The sequence below is a fragment of the Petromyzon marinus genome, chromosome 39 (genome assembly GCF_048934315.1).
Source record: "Petromyzon marinus isolate PM22_M1 ecotype Great Lakes invasive population chromosome 39, UKy_Petmar_22M1.pri1.0, whole genome shotgun sequence".
Classification (NCBI taxonomy): domain Eukaryota; kingdom Metazoa; phylum Chordata; class Hyperoartia; order Petromyzontiformes; family Petromyzontidae; genus Petromyzon; species Petromyzon marinus.
This window is the reverse complement of record NC_133705.1, coordinates 8,567,568-8,590,651: the sequence shown is the minus strand read 5'-3', so window position 1 is coordinate 8,590,651 and position 23,084 is coordinate 8,567,568. Positions and strand designations below refer to the sequence as shown.

General features: G+C 45.8%; 1 protein-coding gene across 1 annotated transcript; it reads left to right on the top strand.

Annotated features, from left to right (window-relative positions):
• Positions 1-3,802: 3,802 nt before the first annotated feature.
• Positions 3,803-22,018, top strand: PARK7 (Parkinsonism associated deglycase). Its single transcript, XM_076072908.1, has 6 exons — positions 3,803-3,958; positions 7,172-7,273; positions 8,630-8,689; positions 10,005-10,074; positions 17,579-17,665; positions 19,963-22,018. Exons 1-6 carry the CDS (start codon positions 3,869-3,871, stop codon positions 20,121-20,123), a joined length of 570 nt encoding a protein of 189 aa, XP_075929023.1. The 5' UTR covers positions 3,803-3,868; the 3' UTR covers positions 20,124-22,018.
• Positions 22,019-23,084: the final 1,066 nt, after the last annotated feature.

The window sequence follows — 23,084 nt, the reverse complement described above, 5'->3', positions numbered from 1 at the left end:
TAGTTTATTTAAATGAGAACATTGCTTTATTGCAACGTGGGGGCCAGCGTTGGACATGTGTGGTGGGATCTGTTGGACAAACGGTGGCTCAACATCGGCTCAACATCGTCCCCAACTTTTGATGCTTACTGGGTTTTCCGGCTTCCCCCAAAATTTGGCTTACTCGAGTCCGGCTTGGAGAGGTTTTTGTTGTTGTTGCTTAACATGTAGGGTTTCGCGACCAATATTATCCACAATAGAGGTTTTTTTTGGGGGGTGACATCGCGTAAATATAAATGTGTCGTTGAACCCGCTAATTCTGGCTGTCGCCTGATCATGCTGGTTGTTGTAATTACCTGCGAAACGTCACGGTACTTTATTGTGAACGTTAAAGTGTGTTTACTCTCCAACACACCGGTGTGCTGAACTGATAACGAATTGGCACATTTTGTTTAACGTGACAAACCTTACGAATTCGCTGTGTCGGATGGTGGCGGGTTGAAGGACACATTTATATTTACGCGATCTAATCCCCCCAAACCCCCCCCCCCTCTATTTTGGTGGTTCTTGTTGATGTACTTGCATTCTAATCCAGGTGCTCGCGCTATGGCAGCGGTGCTTCCCGTGTGACCCCTGGTGCTTCTGTAGCAGTGTTGCTATGCGGGACAATTTATCAATGTGTAATAAGCTCGGTTTGCGAGATTAAATTAAAACTGAGCCAATTTTTGATCGTCCCAAACTCGCGTGTGTTTATTGTCGCGCGCGCGCGTGCGAGAGTCTAAAACGGTGGCGAATATTTAAATTGGTACTGGGCATCCACTAGGTCGACTCAGCCTTGACTGAGTACCTGGTGGCCAGAAAAGGCGCCACATGGGTCGACTGAAGACGGCCGTAAAAGAGTGCAGCCTGAGCCCTACCCAGCAGGACTCTCCGCCTGGCGCCAGCTCTGCCAGCGGGGAGCGTCGCAACTCGAAGGGGACCAAAGTGAGCTCCGGAGAAGCCGTCTTGAGAGAGGTGGAGCCAGAACCACACCTACACGTGCAAGTCAGCGACTTCACCTGCTCCGCCTGTAGCGGACGCTGTGGGTCGAGGATTTGACTCTACAGTCACGCAAAATCCCATAAATAGAGGCGGAGGAGGAAGGTCATCATCGGATACGATGGACAACCCCGAAGGAAGGAAGGAAGGTGTGTACACATGTGCACTGGGGAGACAAAGGCGGCCGGGGCGTGGTGCTGGCCACCAACCCCCTCGTGTGCCGTTCCGGCCTTCATGGGTGCTCGCTAACAGCAGTTTTCGTGCAAAATTATAAAAATGTTTCCAACATTTAGATTATTTGGCTGCCGTAAAATTGCACATGATGAGCGACTTTGTTGCACTATAATTTGTGGCCAGGTCGCTCCTGAAATATAAGTGAATAACTCAGTGGGCTTTACCTGGTAAAATAAAGAATTTTTAAAAATGTTTTTGTGATTTGCTGGCCTGACCTATATCCTGCACTTCTGTCGTGGGGTTTTATGCAGTGTTTGTCGTAACGTTCTTACCCGCACCTCAATGGAACAATCTGTGTAAAAAAAAAATAGCGTTTATAGGTTTTCGGACTCCTTCAGTGTCAAAGCAATGTTTCTGATTCTGAACATCGGCATTTTAATCTGCGGCGCTTCGCGATGCGCGCGCGACTTTTGCGGTGCGGCACCGCGCACGGTTTTCAGTGCGTTTCATTGGCACGGAGAGTTGGGCATTTAAAACGGAGAGTTTGACACTTTAAGCGTGTTATTGGCACGGAGAATTTGACGTTTAAATGTTTTATTGCACGGAGAGTTTTACAGTTAAACGGAGAGTTTGACACTTAAACGTTTCATTGGCACAGAGACTTTAACATTTTAAACAGAGACTTTGACATTTTACACGTTTCATTGACACGGAGACTTTGACATTTTAAACAGAGACTTTTGCATTTTACACGTTTCATTGACACGGAGACTTTGACATTTTAAACAGAAACTTTTACATTTTACACGTTTCATTGACACGGAGACTTTGACATTTTAAACAGAGACTTTTACATTTTACACGTTTCATTGACACAGAGACTTTGACACTTAAACATTTCATTGACACAGAGACTTGGAAATTTTACACGTAGACTCTGACACTTAACTATGCATTGCCACAGATACTTTGACACAAACATTTAATTGACACAGAGACTTTGACACTTACACATTTAATTGACACAGAGACTTTAACACTTAATCATTTCATTGACACAGAGACTTTGACACTTAAACATTTCATTGACACAGAGACTTTGACACTTAAACATTTAATTGACACAGAGGCTTTGACACTTAAACATTTCATTGACACAGAGACTTTAACACTTAATCATTTCATTGACACAGAGACTTTGACACTTAAACATTTCATTGACACAGAGACTTTGACACTTAAACACTTCACTGACACAGAATCAGTGACATTTTAAACACTTCACTGATACAGAGACTTTGACACTTAAACACTTCACTGACATAGAGAGACTTTGACATTTTAAACACTTCACTGACACAGAGATTTTGACATTTTAAACACTCCACTGATACAGATACTTTGACATTTTAAAAACTTCACTGACACAAGAGACTTTGACATTTTAAACACTTCACTGACACAGAGACTTTGACATTTTAAACACTTCACTGACACAGAAATTTTGACATTTTAAACACTTCACTGACATAGAGAGACTTTGACATTTTAAACACTTCACTAACACAGAGACTTTAACATTTTAAACACTTCACTGACACAGAGACTTTGACATTTTAAACACTTCACTGACACAGAGATTTTGACATTTTAAACACTCCACTGATACAGATACTTTGACATTTTAAACACTTCACTGACACAGAGACTTTGACATTTTAAACACTTCACTGACACAGAGATTTTGACATTTTAAACACTTCACTGACATCGAGAGACTTTGACATTTTAAACACTTCACTAACACAGAGACTTTAACATTTTAAACACTTCACTGACACAGAGACTTTGACATTTTAAACACTTCACTGACACAGAGACTTTGACATTTTAAACACTTCACTGACACAGAGACTTTGACATTTTAAAACTTCACTGACACAGACACTTTGACATTTTAAACACTTCACTGACACAAGACACTTTGACATTTTAAACACTTCACTGACACAGAGACTTTGATATTTTAACACTGCACTGACAGAGACTTTGACATTTTAAACACTTCACTGACACAGAGACTTTGACATTTTAAACACTTCACTGACCCAGAGACTTTGATATTTTAAACACTTGACTGACACAGAGACTTTGATATTTTAAACACTTCACTGACACATAGACTTTTACATTTTAAACACTTCACTGACACAGAGACTTTGACATTTTAAACACTTCACTGACCCAGAGACTTTGATATTTTAAACACTTCACTGACACAGAGACTTTTACATTTTAAACACTTCACTGACACAGAGACTTTGACATTTTAAACAATTCACTGACCCAGAGACTTTGATATTTTAAACACTTCACTGACACAGAGACTTTGACATTCTAAACACTTCACTGTCCTCCAGACAGTCTCGTCCCTTCACCTGATGAAGGCCACTTGTGTTGTGGCCGAAACGTCGTGAGAATTTTATTGTGTTATTTTATTTTATCAATTTATTATTTTATTCTCATTCTACGTGACTTTACCGAAAGAACCAAAGAAGATGAATCCTTGCAGTCACGAAAGCTTTAAATCGACATTTGACACAAGAGACTTTGACATTCTGCACGCGCACCGATTCGGGTGCAACTCGGATCGATCCATCGATTGCACGCATCAGCAATGGCGGCGAAGCGAGCGCTCGTGATCCTGGCGAAGGGAGCTGAGGAGATGGAGACCGTCATCCCGACAGACGTGCTGCGGCGAGCCGGGGTAAACCCCCCCACACCGTTGTTTTGTTGCATTGTTGCGCTGTTAGCATATTACAAAGCGCGGCGGGCAACGACGCTAATGTACCCGCTTGCGAATTGCCCACCTACGGCCTATGGCGAGGCCTCGGTGTCGCCTAGAAACTCCGCGGGGGTGAGTCGCGGTGGTGGGGGGACGCCGGCGGGCGAGTGTTGGCCCCACGTGTAGATCGGCGCACGACCTTTAAAAAAAAAAAACAATTTTTGTTCACGTTTTATACGTTTTCTATTTTCTTAAACTTGCATTGACGGAACGTTGCAATGCAGCGCGACGCTTAAGCGGCGTGCGTTTTAAGAGAGGCTGCCGTTTGAACGCATTTCGTCCAGGATTGGGGAGTCCTTCATCGTCCAGCAGTGGATCGATCACGGCTGATGGGGTTATCCAGAAACTCCGCAGGAACTGTCCACTGCACGGTGGACGGGAAGCCTCAATAACCTCGTCTTAAAATGCGTTTATTATTACTGCACGGTGGCGAGACGTTAACTACCTCGCCCCCGGTCTAAGGAGGCCATAGGTTCGATGTCTTGACGCCTGCTGCTGCTGTATATTTGGAGTTTTGCGTGTCTCTCTCACCCCGTGTTAGCGTGGATTTTTCTCCAGGTCCTCCGGTTTTCCCCCCCGCCTCCACATTTATCACCAACATCACGCGTTTTTAAGAGTGTTTGGCTACTATACATTTCCACGTGATAAGCCAATTCGTTGAGCTATCATTTGTGGCCAGGTCGCTTCTGAAAAAGAGCTGTACACTGTTTCTCAATGGGGCATTGCCTGGTAAAATATAAAACAGGATTTTATCTTCTTTGGTTCTTTCGGTAAAGTCACGTAGAATGAGAACCAAAGAAGATGAATCATTGCAGTCACGAAAGCTTTAAATCGAAACAGGATTTTAGTTTAGGATAGTTGGTAAAGGGGTTCAGGGACTTCTCGCCCACACTGCGCAGCCAACCCCGCGCTATATTTGTAGAGCGATGTAAGTACTATTTTTATATACGCGTACAAGAAAAAAACCAACCCCGAGACGATATGCCTGCGACATTGAGCCGGTCCAATGCCCAAAACATTTTGAAATCTTTTCTGGGATCTTTCGTCGGAAGTTGGGAAATGCGTGAGGGTGGCCAGTGGGTGGCGTGAGATAGCCGAGTGGAGACGTGAGAGGCGAGGGAGGAGGGAGATGCGAGAGAGGTGGCTGGGCAATCGTCTCAAAATCGGGATCAGATATATTTCTTTATCCTGGATAAATCCGATGAGCTATGAAGCTCTTTTTCGCAGATGTCCAGTTGGGACAGGTCAGAACGTTACAACAACAGACAGTGCAAAAACACGATAAGAGTGCAAAGTATAGGAGAGGTAAACAAATCGCAATCCTTATTTAAACTGGATGAATCCGATGAGCTATGAAGCTCTTTTTCACAGATGTCCAGTATGGGTGGGTCAAATAAAACTAAACTTACGAGGTAAGGCCCACTGAGCTTTTGGCTTATTTTTCATAAGCGACCTGGCCACAAATGATAGCTCAAAGAATTGGCGTAATCAAGTGGAAATTTATAGCAGCAAAACCATTTCAATAATGTAAATGCATGTGTCTAAATGTGGAGGGAAAAACCGGAGGACCCGGAAGAAAAAATCCACGCGACCGCGGGAAGAGCAATTAAATATCCATTTGACATGTGGCGAACCTCACTCGCACATGCAGAGCGGGTGGAAAAGTCCTGCCCGCTCTCTACTTTGCGGACCAGAATGCACCTGCAGGGATCTCGGAGGTAACTCTGTGATGTCCGCTTCCGCGGCGCTGTTCTCTGACATGAAGGGTTGCCCTGCTTTGCGAGAGGTCCGCATCGAGACTTTGTCTCATGCAGTCTGGATAAAATTGGGGGAAAAGTGACAATTTTTAAAAAGCTCAAAATTTCTCCTGAAATGCATTGCTTCCTGAAAAAAATCCGCTTGCTACGCTCTTCCTTGCTCAATGCATCCGCCTCTTACAAGACCTCGCTCACACCCCGCTGACTAAAATTAGGATCCATCGCCACCATTGGCGCCGCCCGCAAAGTTGGAATTCCTTTTCCAAGCAGCACGCTGTCATGTGGTTGGTCGAGCCAGCTCTGCCCTGACGTGTGTTATTCTGAGCGGTAGCGGAATGCCACTGCCCTCACGTGCCCTTCTCTGCTCTTCTCCCCCCTTGACCCTCCCTCCCCTCGCTACTGTTAATTATGTACACCAATTTGATGAGGAAAATATTTGTTAACTAAGCGTTCTGCATTTTTTTCAACGGTGAATTTGAGTGAATAAAAATCATCGAGTGCGACGATGACTACGACTGCCCACCATAAACCAAAGTAAGACTGACAAGATGAGATTAATGTGCCGGCAATTGAAATGCAGTCTTAAGATAAATAAGTAACGGGCTATTGGAGACTGCAGGAAACCAAACGTGGTAATTGGCTACATATGCATATAACATGCTTCACTGAGCTCACTCATTGGTTGACCTGGTAACATTGTGTGTTGAACTTATTTCGCATCCATACATAGCCAATCATGCTAATCGAAGGTGTGGGGAAGATATTCCTTGGCAATTAATGCAAACATTTAATAATCAAGGTTGTTTAACAAAGTTTTTTATCCCTTTAAAATGAAACACGCAGACTTTATGACGTGAGTGAAATTCCACAGGATGTCGTCAACGAGACTTAAGACTACAACTGAAACGAAAAATGATCAGATTACAGTAGACCATCGATTATATTATCCGGGGTGGAAAGGGGTGCCAGATTTTCAAAATCGGCGGATAATCACATCATTATTTAAAATAGAAATGTTTTTAGATGTGTATACGTTTTTTCGTGTTTTAAATTTGTTTGCTGTGTGAAATTGATATAAATAAAGATACAAATAGACGAAAACGTATCATACTGTAAAAAATTACTGTATTTACTGTACCGTAGTTACCACTGCAGTATCAAAGACTCTACATGGGGTGATGTACGTACTACGCTCTCGTTTCAACAACATGTGTTCTGGCGATCGCCGCACTGGTACAGCCTTGGGAGCGTCTTGGCCGGTTTCGCCAGATCGACCCGGGACCGGCGGATAATGTTGGAAACCGGATAATTACTCGCTGGATAATCGATGATCGACCGTAACACTTTCCTCTCTCCCCCCCCCCCCCCTTTATGTCAGATTAAGGTAACGCTGGCCGGGCTGGCGGGGCCCGAGCCGGTGCAGTGCAGCCGTGACGTCGTCATCTGTCCGGACACCAGCCTGGAGAAGGCAATGGCCGAGGTGCTTTCTCTCTGTTCCCACGATGTTCTTCACTTGACTTCCACCGTCACCCGTGGCCTTCCGTTGGGAGGGCCACGCAAGCCCGGGCCGTGTTGGCCGGGGGCGCTAGCTGTTGAGCTGGAACGATGAGTCGATTTACGTTGCTTTATCAATACAAAGGTTGCGGTCCGTTAATTGGGCCCCTTCACAAATGATGGCCGCCCCCACATCCTGCCCTGCTGAAGGTGGGAAACCCCCTCATGAGTTCCGCCCAGCGTGACGCGGCTGATGATGCCGGTGATGTCACCTAGCCCCGTCCGTCACCTCCCATCCAGCAGCACACGTGAGAACAGAGGTGAAACGTTTATTTTCGACTGTTTCATTTTATCCAATTGCGTTGAGTAATCATTGGAGCATATTCGATTACTTAAAGAATCAGATTGCCCAGCGGTCGGCAACCTGCAGCTTCGGAGCCACACGCAGCTCTCCAAGGACCGCTTCGTAACATATGTTGAACTTCTTTCGCACCGTACGTAGCCAAACGTGTTCATTGGTGGTGCAGGGGAATTTGTTTATTAAGGACCGTCTCATTCACATGCATTGGCGGCTCTTGAAATATTACCAAATACAAAAAAATCGCTCTTCTTATTTTGGTTGCTGACTCCTTGGATAGCCTAAATCTGGCCAGATTCGTTGCGATTCCTCCAAATGGAACCGCCCCTGCCTAGCTCTCCCTTCTCCATTGTACTCGACTGTACATATATTTTCATACGTGCTCAATGGAAGGTAGCGCCTACTACTCTACTGTCCCTGCAGTCTGGAACACCCTCAAAATCACGCGGCAAACACTCTTTGTTGGGCATGTATAATGCGTGCCCCCTAATGTGGATAAAGAGATTCATTGGAAGTGCCTTCAGAAGTAGTTCTGTGAAGCCGTCTTCCATGGCCGTGTTTTTTTTTTTACACAGGGTGGTGTACTTTTATTTTTATGAAAGTCAAAAATGCGAATGTCTTCATCTCATCATGCTGGTGGAACCACAGGAATATAATGTGGCTGGCCCAAAGTTTTGGAACCGCCTAGTTTCGTCTCTTGGCATCTCTGTCTTCATTTAAACCGACTCCATTAAAACCACAAAAATTGTATGTGTGAATGTCATTTCACAACATAATTATGTGTTTTAATGCTTTGAATGCCTCTACGGCCAAGTCGCCGTTGAAAAAGAGCTTCTCAGCTCAAACGGGCTTCACTCGGGAAATAAACTTCTGTTTCTGATCATTGGTGTGAGTGCGTCTCGCCCGAATGAGATGTTGTTGCACAGACGTCCCGATCGGCTGTCGTCACCCGCCCGTTGTTTCTGTGTCGCTGTGCTGCCGCAGGGTCCCTATGACGTCGTGGTGCTGCCAGGGGGAAACCTGGGAGCTCAGAATCTCGCGGAGGTGAGAGGGAGCGACGGGAGTCAAAACAACCGCTTCCATGCGCATAATTTTCGCTTTTTGTCTCTCCCGTTGCAAAACCTTTGCACACCGCACTAGCTATGTAACGATTTTCCCCCCGCCCGCCACGGTTTGAATAATTGTCCCAATTAGAGAATTGATTTCTTTATATTAATTGTAGTTAATGGGAGCAATTATAGTTGCTGCGGAGGCAGGAGGGGGCGAGGTCAAATGAACCAATTTATATCTATCTCGTGTCATCCTCATAATGGAGGGTTGATGCCCAACACAGATGCAATGTTACGAAGCAATCTCTTACACGTTTAATATAATTGAGTCTTATATGCACGATTTGAGTGTGAGAAAATGGATGTTAATCGATGAATCGTGCATTGTTACATGCCGACTGCCTACAGAGTTTACATTGAGCAATTTCTAGATGAGCCCCACGGAAAGTGGATTTCACACTTTGCTCTGGCATAGCGCAACCCTTTCCGGTAAGCAAACCCATGCCACTGGTATTCGCAGTGCAGTGCAGGAGCCACTGGGCAGTGGTGTAGCGCCAGGGAGACCAGGGTGACTCCTCAGGGTGCCTAAGCAGCCTGCCACACGCCAGTGTTGTCACGCTGACAATAATAGTTGTTCACTTGCTCTGCTTGCCTATACAAGCATGGCCTGTGGACCTGATACCGCACTGCAAATATAACGGTTGCGCTAATGGGCTACCAGTGGGTTAGCGCAATGCGCAATGAACCCGGCAACCTGTGTTCGATTCCCGGCTATGGCTGACATCAGCTTGAGTGGTATGTGAACCGGTCCTGGGCCATTTCCCACCTTAACCAACCCGCAGTGACCAGGGCGTTGAAGTATGGTCAAACAACACCCATGGGGAGGCCTTTATCCAGCAGTGGATTGACAATAGGGCTCTAAATTATCCCCTCCAATACGGGTGGCCGTGGAGTGGTTCCCAAATTCCAGTTTTTACTCTCTCCACATTCACCTGTGTGCTCACGCCACGTTGATTGACGAGCATAGGGTCTTGGACTGGGGGAGTGGTGTGAATGGCTTCAAGAACCAATGTCTGATGTCCTCTCTCATTCCCACCAACCCAGCCACCTCTCCACCCTGTCATGGTGGATAAAACAAATCGATTTGATGTTGATGTTGGGTTGTTTCCAAGGACGGCTGAGGTTGGCAAGTGCTCTTATGTGATTGGGCAATGATGGTGACAATCATGACGGTGACATTGATGATGATGATGATGGCGGTGATGGTGGTGGTGATGAGAGTTGATGCAAACTAAGTTTGTGGTGTGCAGTCGGCGGCGGTTAAATTGGTTCTGCAAGCCCAGATGGACAGGAAGGGACTTATCGCTGCCATCTGTGCAGGTAATGACGTCTTGCTTCGGCTGGCCCACCCACACACGCACACACGCTATGCATGTGTTGAGTGTCTGCGCATGTGTGAGTGTGAATGCGTGGGGACCAGTGGAGCAACGGTTAGTGTGCTATGCTACGAAACCGGCGACCTAGGTGTAATTAATTGTCAGCCTCAAATAACATTGCGATAAGCTCAGAGATGCCAACCTCTCAGGCCTCTATGTGCTTTGAAGAAGGGCCATGGCTGGAAACGTTCCATATAATATACTTTTTCCGGTTAAGGCCAAAGTTGTGAACAAAATGTGTCGATTATTTTTGTTTCTTTTTCCTCTGCTTATGCACCACTGCCAACGAAGTACCGCCACATTATTTGCTTAACATTTCAGTGGCAAATGATACCTGAACTGATCCCGAGCCTTCCGTAGGTCGACTCGGCATTTAATTAAGTACCTGCTGCGGTGTGTAAGCATCAGGATAAGGGAGGCGGGCTGTTGGGTGTGGGTCCTACACACCAACCCCCTTGTGCGCCGCGCTGGCCTTGATTGCTGCTCGCTAATGGTCCTGCCCCAACAGTCTAAACTATATCGTGCTTTTTTTGTCAGAAGCGACCGAGCCACAATTAATAGCTCAACGAAGTGGCTTATCACCATGTGGAAATTTATAGCAGACAAATCCTCTAAGCGCTCAATGTGGAGGGAAAAACGGAGGACCTGGAGAAAAATCAACGCGACCACGGAGAGAACATGCAAACTCGAAATATACAGGCGTCAGGGGTCGGTATCGAACGCTCGTCCTCCTGTATATCATACGAGGTAGTTAACATCTCCCACCGCGGCACCCAGGCTGTTGAAAGCTACACTGGTGATCTTTATCTTTGTGTATGAACGTAATGAGACTGAAGTGGGACACATTGTGGTCCTGTGTATTCTACCACGATCCTGGGTTGGCACCATGTGCCACGAAGCACAATCCTTTCGCAAATTTTGTATCAGAGCCTGGCGTGGGTTTCTCATCCGTCAACTCAACTTCAAATGAGTAGCTGGTAACCTTCTTGGGTTCTTTCGGTAAAGTCACGTAGAATGAAAATAAAATAATAAATTGATAAAATAAAATAACACAATAAAATTCTCACGACGTTTCGGCCACAACACAAGCGGCCTTCATCAGGTGAAGGGACGAGACTGTCTGGAGGACAGCGCTGGAGCGAACACAGCCAAGCTCAGGCCGCGACCTTTAAGCTGTGTGAGCAGAAACAGAGCGCCTTGACAAAGGAATTAGCATAGAATTTAGCATTGAAATAGCTGAGTGATTAGCTTGTGACTGGTCACAGAAATGGCTATGTTAAAGTTAAAGCATACACATCCACAGAGGCACCCCTTGACAACGGAATTAGCATAGAATTTAGCATTGAAATAGATGAGTGATTAGCTTGTGACTGGTCACAGAAATGGCTATGTTAAAGTCAAAGCATACACATCCACAGAATAAATGTACTCAATATATTCTTCAATAAGCTGAACTATTAACAGTAACTGGGTATACACTACACTGTATAATGAATACTATATAGTTAACCAATAAAAAACTAAAATATAAATTACCTCAATGTTAGCAATAAACTCTATATATTCTCCAATCAGCTTAGCTACCAACAATAAGTCGTTATATATCACAATGCTATATGGCGAAAAAATGGGTGGATTCTTACCCTCAACTTTTAGCACCACGGATAGCTACGAGCCCCGTTCAGACGAACGAGTTCATCCAAGGTCGCGATCTGAGCTTGGCTGTGTTCGCTCCAGCGATGTCCTCCAGACAGTCTCGTCCCTTCACCTGATGAAGGCCGCTTGTGTTGTGGCCGAAACGTCGTGAGAATTTTATTGTGTTATTTTATTTTATCAATTTATTATTTTATTCTCATTCTACGTGACTTTACCGAAAGAACCAAAGAAGATGAATCGTTGCAGTCACGAAAGCTTTAAATCGAAATTTAGCTGGTAACCGTGTAGCCAAAATCAACATCAGGCATACAAGTGCGGCTGAGCATGCATGGTGCGGGCTGCACCATCTTGTGTTTGCTGCCAATATTAAAAATACATAAGTAAATGAAATAAATAATATCTAGGTGCTCGCATGCTAGCAGCATGGCTTTTGCCGTGCGGCAATTTCTTGCTCAAGCCACTGCTGGTGGAGGGGCCTCCGCTAGAGACAGCTCTTCGAGAGCCCCTCAAGACGGTATCTTGGCCTACTCTTCCAAATGCAAGCGAGACTTCTTCTCGGAAGACATGGGATTGCCCAAACTTTACCCCGCCTACGTGCGACCTCTGGGTGGACAGAGGCGGGGGGTGGGGGGGGATGTAAATAATCTGCCCGTTATTTCAGCTGCCTCGCTGTGAGATCGAACCGGTGACCTCTGGAATGCAAGTTTTAGTTGCGCTAACCATTACACCATCTGGAAAGCACAATAATTAATTTTGGCTCAGTATACGCAGCATAATGTAAAAAATATTGCAGTGAAAGCAATACAAAATATTTTCGGCAGCTGGCTGAATGCGCAAAGGTACCTGCCAAGCTGGGAATTACCAAGGCAGCTTGTAATGGAAATGGTTGTTGGAGCCTAAAATAATTATAAAGCATAGCGAGATATTCATGCAGGCCGGATGTCCGCAGTTCTCACTGGCTTGGACTTAAGTTTGGCTTCAGTGTCTCATGGTGATATGATTTTTAAAGGGGCGCCATGGTAGCTAGGATATGTTAACTACCTCGCCTGGTATACAAGAAGTCGTGGTTTCATCCCGACCCAGATATTTGAAGTTTGCTTGTTCACCCCCCATGGTCGAATGGATTTTTTCCGTTTTTTCCCTCCACATTTAGAATCAACACTCTTTTTAAGTATTTGGCTGCTATAAATTTACACATGATGAGCCACTTCGTTGAGCTGTCATTTGTGGCCAGGTCACTACTGAAAAAGAGTTATATAGCTAAGTGGGCCTTACCTCTTAAAATTAAAAAAATAGTTTAGTTTTTTTTAGTTTAAAGCCACTGGGTATTTCATTGCATAATATAAATCCGGTGGACCGGCGGTAAACTCGTTGGGCTTTGAACTCAGTGACCTGGGCTTAACTCCAGGCCACGGCTAACCTACAGTGGCGAGCAATATCTGAAAAAGTCCGCGTGTGTCCATTTACCAGCCCGCACCGGCCAGCGTGGGGAACTATGGTCAATCAGCCCCCCGTGACTGACATGGTGTGTGGGGAGGCCTTCATTCAGCAGTGACCTGAGTGTGACACTATGGAATATATGTTTAAGACTACTTGTTAATTTGTTTGGGAAATATCTCTTGTTTGTTTGTTCATCCATCCGAAGATGCTGATTTAAACCTCTACAATTCTGAGCGCATGGCTTACTGATACCAAATTCTAAGGTCTGTATGATGTTTGGGCAAAAAAAATTGGGAGAAAATTCGTTTCACAGTTGGCTTGTTTAAACACATGCCGCTGTTTAACGTTGATTTGGAAGGTGCATGGGCTGATGGACATAAATAATATACAGTGAGGGAAAAAAGTATTTGAGCCCACTGACAAATAAATGATCAGTCTATAATTTTAATGGTAGGTTTATTTGAACAGTGAGAGACAGAATAACAACAACAAAACCTAGAAAAACGCATGTCAAAAATGTTATAAATTGATTTGCATTTTAATGAGGGAAATAAGTATTTGACCCCCTCTCAATCTGAAAGATTTCTGGCTCCCAGGTGTATTTTATACAGGTAACGAGCTGAGATTAGGAGCACACTCTTAAAGGGAGTGCTTCTAATCTCAGCGTGTTACATGTATAAAAGACACCTGTCCACAGAAGCAATCAATCAGATTCCAAACTCTCCACCATGGCCAAGACCAAAGAGCTCTCCAAGGATGTCAGGGACAAGATTGTAGACCTACACAAGGCTGGAATGGGCTACAAGACCATTGCCAAGCAGCTTAGTGAGAAGGTGACAACAGTTGGTGCGATTATTCGCAAATGGAAGAAACACAAAAGAACTGTCAATCTCGCTTGGCCTGGGGCTCCATGCAAGATCTCACCTCGTGGAGTTGCAATGATCATGAGAACGGTGAGGAATCAGCCGAGAACTACACGGGAGGATCTTGTCAATGATCTCAAGGCAGCTGGGACCATAGTCACCAAGAAAACAATTGGTAACACACTACGCCATGAAGGACTGAAATCCTGCAGCGCCCGCAAGGTCCCCCTGCTCAAGAAAGCACATATACATGCCCGTCTGAAGTTTGCCAATGAACATCTGAATGATCCAGCGGACAACTGGGTGAAAGTGTTGTGGCCAGATGAGACCAAAATGGAGCTCTTTGGCATCAACTCAACTCGCCGTGTTTGGAGGAGGAGGAATGCTGCCTATGACCCCAAGAACACCATCCCCACCGTCAAACATGGAGGTGGATACATTATGCTTTGGGGGTGTTTTTCTGCTAAGGGGACAGGATAACTTCACCGCATCAAAGGGACGATGGACGGGGCCATGTACCATCAAATCTTGCGTGAGAACCTGCTTCCCTCAGCCAGGCCATTGAAAATGGGTCGTGGATGGGTATTCCAGCATGACAATGACCCAAAACACACGGCCAAGGCAATAAAGGAGTGGCTCAAGAAGAAGCACATTAAGGTCTTGTAGTGGCTTAGCCAGTCTCCAGACCTTAATCCCACAGAAAATCTGTGGAGGGAGCTGAAGGTTCGAGTTGCCAAACGTCAGCCTCGAAACCTTAATGACTTGGAGAAGATCTGCAAAGAGGAGTGGGACAAAATCCCTCCTGAGATGTGTGCAAACCTGGTGGCCAACTACAAGAAACGTCTGACCTCTGTGATTGCCAACAAGGGTTTTTCCACTAAGTACTAAGTCATGTTTTGCAGAGGGGTCAAATACTTATTTCCCTCATTAAAATGCAAATCAATTTATAACATTTTTGACATACGTTTTTCCAGATTTTGTTGTTGTTATTCTGTCTCTCACTGTTCAAATAAACCTACCATTAAAATTATAGACTGATCATTTCTTTGTCAGTGGGCAAACGTACAAAATCAGCAGGGGATCAAATACTTTTTTTCCCTCATTGTATGTAATGCGGAAGGATGAATAGATGTCTGTTTATTTTCCATATTCCTAGTGGTGTTTAGCACTCAGGTTGAGTGCTACTCTCCACCGATTGATAGTTGTTGATCACAAGAAAATCAATTGCCGTAACAACAAGTACAGAGTTGGTGAGTTTGACACCTGCCTCTCTTCTTACGTCTCATCGCTCTTCCTATCTCAGTTGTAGCCACACAACACAGAGCAACGCTGTGATTAACTAAACCACTTTCAAATTGTGCGTCCTGTAGAGGTTTTTAAAATAATTGGATACAAGCGACTGTGTGGCTCCAGGGGCTGACCGTGGCTTTGTAGGAGCACCGAGTCAGCACATTAAGATCCTGGCATTGAATTTGGCAGTCACCCAAATGAGCAGTCACCCATGATTAAACCAGGTTCTCCAGAGAAGGGAGTTGATGGTCTTAGTCGGTCATGACTGACCACTCATATAAATCACACATTTGTACTTTTTTCCTAAATCGACCTTGTCAAGCACAGGGGGGGGGGGGGGGCTACATTTCTACTTTTCGTATTTTCCTCAACTTTTTTCTGACTTGTGCGATTGGTGTCACGTCACGGGACAAAGTGTCCCCTCGGATTTCTCGCATAGCAGCGAAGAAACCCCGCCATGTTAAGAGATTGGCCCACAGAAGCAGGTGCCATAGAGCCGCTTCTGAGACCCCACTACACAGCACTCGGCAGTACTTTCCCACCGGCTCTGCATTTGAGAATAGTGTTCGCCGCATGACAGAAAAAAAACATTATTTTTAATTAGCAGAGCTGGAATTTCGCTAACTTGCAGAATAAGATTGAATGCGATTTTTTTTTTTTAAGTGTCTGGTAATTTTGCCGATTGGGCTGAGACCGTCAAGTCACAGGCGGCCGCACTGCATCTCGGTGCTCTGACCTCTAAGCCACCCCGGCCACTTCCCAGAGGGCTAACATTTATAAATGTGTCGAGCCCAATTTCGCATGACTGACGCGCAGTAGACCACTCTTTACAAAGGCCGTGATGGAGTGCGGGCCGGTATTGGGAGAGGGAGACCGCTTGCGGAGATTTGCGGTGACGTGGTCCCCGGCAGCAGTGCATTCACCGTTTCATGCGGACGTTTGAATCCGGCAGGTCACCCTGGTTAATACTGCGGTGTGTATTAACAGTTAGGGTACTGCTTCACAGTGACCCTTAAAGATGCTGTGACGCCATTCGAAATGAGTAGGCCATCGTGTGCTGGTGTCATGGTCCAAATTTTTGCCAAATCGGTCGTGGGGACGCAATTGTTGTGTGGATTCAGTTAGCATGAATGACGCTATTTTAAATTAAATGATTATATGACGAGAAAAATTCCCCGCAAAATACTCGATTGGGAGTAGATGAAGCAGTCATTGCACCCGACTAGCAAACTAATGCCCACTTGCAGGCCGGTGCTGGGTCGCCTCATGCTGCACAGGGACAGTTGCCACTGGGGTTGCCCTTTGAATGTTTGAGATGAGACGTGATGTAAGATGCTTTGAGTTGCTGAGGAATTTTAAGTATTGCATGAGTGAAATTAGTATTATAACCCTGAGAACATGGTAACTTGACAGTATAAGCCATTAGAAACAGCCACACATTGCGTGTGTGTGATACCCGATGGCTTGGTTCACATAGCTGGTGAGGTGCGTGTGTGTTCGTGTGTGTGTGTGTGTATATATGGGGAGCAGTAGTGTAGCGGTTAGCTCGCTGCACTACGAACCCGGCGACGCGGGTTCGATTCCCGTGATGAATGTCTGAACCAGTCCTGGGCCTCCCCTAGGTCGACTCAGCCTCAATTGAGTACCGGTGACGGTATGTAAATTTCGCCACTAGGGAGACAAAGGCGGTCGGGTGTGGTGCTGGCCACCCACCTCCTCGTGTACTGTTCCGACCTTCATAGGTGCTCGCTAACAGCACTTGCCCCGACAGTCTGTTCAAGGCTTAACGGGGGATCTTTGTGGATGTGTATATACGCGCGCATGTGCAGGTGTGCAAGTAGGCAGCGGTGGCTGAGCAGTCAGCGCACTGCGCTCTGAACCCGGCAACCCGGGTTCGATTCCCACCCATGGCCAACACTGGTGACGATTATCTGAACCGGTCCTGATCCTCCTCTAGGTCAACTCCACCTCAAATGAGACTGCCACTAGGGAGACAAAGGCGGCCCGGGCGTGGGGTGTTTGCCACTCACCAGTCTCCCTCATGTGCTGTGCCAGCCTTCCTAGGTGCTCGCTAACAGCACTTGCCCCAACCGTCTGTCAAAGGCTACGCGGGGAATCTTTGTTTGTCTTTGTGTGCGAGTGAAGTGTTTTAGTCTTGGTGGGGGGGGGGGGGGGTGCTCCTCTTGTGTGTCTCCGCAGGCCCCACAGCACTAAAAGCACACGGCATAGCGTTTGGAAGCAAGGTGACCACTCACCCGCTCGCCAAGGACAAGATGATGGAGGGCGGTGAGTGTGGGGGCGACGTGAGCGTGTGTGCACGCGTGCGTACTTCACGCTCCACTTCCTACATATTTGATCGTTTGTCTCCGAAGCAGCCAAGCTGATCAAAATTGACACAGTCTCTTACGTCTTTTCACTTATAATATGCTCGTACAGTGAGTTGGATTTTGTTACCCCCTCCCCCCCCCCCCCCCCCCCCCAAACGTGCAAATATACATCGAGGTACAATTTGATTTTTATCGCCGATTACGTGGCGATTGAACTGTCGTGAGATTCATGTCGAGAGCAGAAGTTGCTTGAAGGGAATTTCCTGCGTCTGTGAGACATCGGTGAGCTACGCTGCGCTACGAAGCTAGCATCCCGCGTTCGTTTACCGCTCACGGCCAACACCAGTGACGATTATCTGAACCGGTCTTGGGCCTCCTGTGAGTCACCTCGGCCTCAAATGAGTACCTGGCTGCGGTGTGTAAACATCGTCCCTGGGGAGACAAAGGCGGCCAAAAATATGTAAGTATACATCGAGGTACAATTAGACTTTTATCGCCGATTATGTCGCGATTGAACTGTCGCGAGGCAGGAGGTGCTTGAAGGGAATTTCCTGCGTCTGTGAGACATCGGCTCGCAGTTGGGGGAATGGCCCCTAGAAGTTTGGAGCACAGGATTCTTTTTGCAATGGAGAATGGGGTCCAGGAGTAAAAATATTTGTCGAAAATTTTTATTTTATTTTATTGCTTTCAAATGGATTCTCACGATAAATATGTCAAACCGCCTGTGTAAGAGTCCATTTTTTTTTACCTTGCATAGAATGGGCTCGTGTAAAACCGCTATAGACCGCTACATTCTGCACAGCAAAAACACGTAAAATACTCAACCGAATTGTCGCAACCCTGCATCATAACATTTAATTTAATAACGAGGGGGAGTGAATCGTGAGTCCTAATTTTGTGGTGAAATATGGTCAAAACAGCGCTTAAAATGTACACCGCATTGGTGGAGTTCTCCATCCAGCAGTGGATAGACAAGGGTTGTACAATTATTATGCATTGTCTCCTTGAGCTCTAAGCTGTAGGTGAATAAACATCATACCTGCGCTGTGTGCCGGTGAGGATGGGTGGCGCAACTGCATTATGAACCCAACGACTTCAATTGGATCCCCGGCTGTACTGCTGTACTGCTGTACTGGCTCTGCCCCTCGTTCCCCGCCCTCACCCCCTGACCAGCACGGTGAAGTACGGTCAGACAATCCTGACGGCCGAAGTGGTGTGGAGAAACCCTCGCTTATCAGTGATTTCGCAAAGGGGCTGTGAATGAAATGATTATGCACCGTGTGTGGTTACTTGTGGAGTCAGCCCACTTCATGAGTAATGTATCGCTCGGCACTAGACGGAGACCCGGTATGCCCCAGCAAGAGTGGCCACACGTGTACACAATTGTAGCGTTTAGAGCTGGGCTGCGCTGATTAAAGTCATAACCCAATGTGTATAATAATGGTTATTATTTGTGTGCGTGTAATGTGCCACTCCCCGCAGATATTGTATGAATTGTTATGATTCGGGCTCATGATTTAATTCCAGAATTCCTATTTGTATTGGTTTTGGCATCATATTTGTATCTTGTTTTTGTTTTGTCTCCTTCATACTGTGTTTGTCTGTGCCATCAGCCTGAAAGTAACATTGCATTTCAGTTGCACATAATTTACAAAAAATATAATCTAATATATAACATAGGGTTTTTTTGGTTAGATCGCGTAAACATCAATGTGTCGTTAAACCCGCCACCACCCCACACAGCCAATTAGTAAGGTTTGTCACGTAAACAGAACGTGCCAATTCGTTACGAGTACAGCACACCGGTGTGTTGGAGATTAATCCACAACATTTATAATCTGAGTATGACATTTCACCAGTAATTACAATTAGCTGTCACCTGATGAAGCTCGTTGTAATTACTGGCGGAACGTCGTACTCTGATTTAAAATGTTGTGGCTTTGCTCTCCAACACACCGGTGTGCTGTACTCGTGACGAATTGGCCACGTTCTGTTTACGTGACAACCCTTACTAGTTGGCCGTGTCGGGTGTGGCGGGTTTTAACGACGCATTTATATTTACGCGATCTAACCAAAAAAAAAAACATGGATGATATTGGACGCGAAAGCCTACGTGTTAAACTTATTTATAAACTAATCGGTTCTCACGCACAATCTTGGGATACTGGGGAAAAAAAAGAAACGGTCCGGTAGTAGAGACAATATAGTCAAAGACCTGAACTCCCTGGTGCGGGAGGGGTGCCTCTCGCCCCGCAGGCCACTACGTGTACTCGGAGGCGCGCGTGGAGCGGGACGGCAACGTGATCACGAGCCGCGGGCCCGGCACCAGCTTCGAGTTCGCGCTCTTCATCGTCGAGGCGCTGCTGAGCGCCGACGCCGCCAGCGCCGTGAAGGCGCCGCTCGTCCTCAAGGATTAGAGCCGGAGGCTCGCGGAGGCGCCGGGCCGAGCGTCGTTGGGTGGGAGGCGAGAGCCGGGGCGGGCGGGCGGGCGGTTCGGGGCGATGCCGTTGCCTGGTGGTGACGAGCAGCTGTGATGTCGGTAACAACAACGACCACAACAACAGCAGCGGCGACTTCAGTTTAACCGAAGCTGGTGGCGTTCGGGATCACAGTGTGTCGGTAGAAAGTAGATGTCAACAGCAGCAGCAATAGCATTTTAACTTCAGAATCACAATCAGAATCTTTATTTAGACTGTAGGAGGAATCCGATGAGCCATGAAGCTCTTTTTTTGGAGATGTCCAGTAGGGGGTGGGTCAGAAAGTTACAACAATACAAAAACTGATAGGAGTGTAAAGAAATTCAACGTACTTATGGGAAAGGTAAACATGCCACTTATAATAAATAATTAAATACTAAGACATTGGTGTATATGAGTAGTATATTACAACAACAACAAAAATTGCTGCCGATTTTTCAACAATAAATGCAACTTACCTAGAGTATAAATTCTGCAATCTAAACACAGTGGTAAACGCATTGTATGCTTGTATATACGTTCATCTTCTTTCGCACCGTACGTAGCCATTGCGTGCCCTACGCCCGATCACCCGAGTTCGATTGCCGGCTGACAACATTAGTGGCGAGCGATATCTGAACCGGTCCTGGGCCTTCATCCAGCAGTGGAGTGACACAATCATGTAATGAATAATAATAAAAATATATAGGTTCTGAAAACGTTTTACTGGAGTACCAAGTAAACATAAAACATCGGGAGAACCTTTCATAAACGGTAAAAAAAATTCCCCCCATTCTACATGAGTGGGGTATGGCTATGGCGCGTGCTATGGCACATTGATAGTCATTAGCCGGAGGGAGCTAAAAAAATATATACAACTGTGCGTGACACAGACACGTTTAGCACCCACAGGCATGAATACACTGGTGGCTGTATGCACATCTCACAGCTATCGCGCCTGTATCACCCGTAGTAACACTTCAATAAATAATCCAAGATTGGTCGTACTGTTGATTTAACCATAAAGATAACCACATTGTGATTCCACTGATTCACTACTTTAGCAAGATATCGGATCGTTATGGACGAACGTGATGGTGTCTTTTATTTACAAATCGCTCTCTGATATAGGCAATCTAAAGAAATGTTTTGACATCGTAAATCGTGAAGCACTGTTATCAGCGATATTCCAGTTCAGATGTTATGAATGCATTATGAGCGCCTCTGAAATCCCCAATGCATTCACCAGCGATTCTACTGTCGTTAACGATAAGATCGATACCCACAGGTACTGTCGTGAAAGTTCCTCAAATTGCACTAAAATGAACAATGAATGTGATATAAATGTACGCGAGGATTTTGCCCCCATGCCCCCCCACCCTAAGGTTATGGCTTTCACAAGACGTGTGTGGTTATAAAAATGCTGGATAACCGACACAAATATTTAGTGAACTGTTAATGATAATGCTATGCCATCCCCTTTGGCTTTCAGAGTGACATCAAGCTCCAGATTTGCGCGTCTGCGAAAGCTCCTCTGAACGTCGTACTTGTTTTTGGTTAAGGTACTTGTTTTTGTGCCTATCATCGAGAATGGGGCAAATAGCCAAAAGGCTTATTTTGCTTTTGGCTTCACGATGTGAACCTGGCTCTGTGTGAAAATGACAAACAAGTATAGAAATAAATGTATACAAAAAAATCCACTGTACACCCGTATATATGTTTTTAATAATAAAAAAAACAAATCACATGGAAATGTTCATGAAAGCCCACAGCATCTGTTGTCCGACGAGTCCGGAAGTCTTTCTGGCTGAGCAAAAAACTGAGCTGAATAAAGAGTCGTGCAAAAACAACAAAAACTACTCGCCTTTTTTTATTTTTTTGGTCAAGTCACGTGACTTTACTGAAAGAACCAAAGAGTATGGATTCCTGCAGTCACGAAAGCTTCAAATCAAGATTTATTTGTATTTTCTTACATTAGAATAAACTGTGCCAACTTTGAACAGATGTCCAGCAGGGGCGTGTTAGCACGGTTGGCTATGTACGGTGCGAAAGACGTCCTATACATTCATACGGGCGAACCTTTCAAAAACATTTAGAGGAATCGCTAGCGCATAGTGAACAGTTCAGTTATATTTGTTAGGCAACATCAGCGCTTTGTGTTTTTTTTTTTACATCCTTACCTGCTGTCCTGGCTTTGGCATAAAACCCGTATGGAAATCTATAAAAACCAATGTCAGTCGAGATGCCAACATGCATCCACTTGCTCAGAGTGCACCCCAAGCTGCCATTTATTGCATCAATAAATAATAGAATTCAAGTCTTTGCCCAGCAGAATCTTACCGGGCCCTTAACACTCCCTCAGGAGGGTCCTCGTACAGAACGTTTGACTGGAGTCAACTCGCAATAATCTGGGGTAATGAGGGAAGGGGTTGGACACAACAAAAACAGATAATTGACAAATTTATGTGAATTGGCATACGAAAGTATTTGGCTGCGTGGAACGGGGACATTAGATTGCGCCGACTGTTTTCATTGCTGCGTCTTTTAAAAACGTTACTTGCCGACGTGTTTCCATGGCCATGGGCACCGAATATGACCGACCCACGACGAGTAAGGAACCACGAAGAGCTGAATCGGAGTGCTCGTAAAGACATCTCATTTATTCGTTCGCGAGTCACGGTTATATCCGCGACCTGGGTAATCCGTCCGCGGATATTTGAGAGAGTCCCCTTTTCACGAGGGGGTGGGCGCGCTTATGACGTGCGGAATTCTCTCAGCCGTGGATCTCAAGGCAGACACGTGGGGGGGGGGGGTCCAGGGGTGTCTGGCAAGCGCCAGCCTCTCGTAAATCCTGGCGATGCCGCATAGAGCCACGTTCATCATGCGGCATCTACTCGGAAGCGTAAACTCACTCGCGTGTTG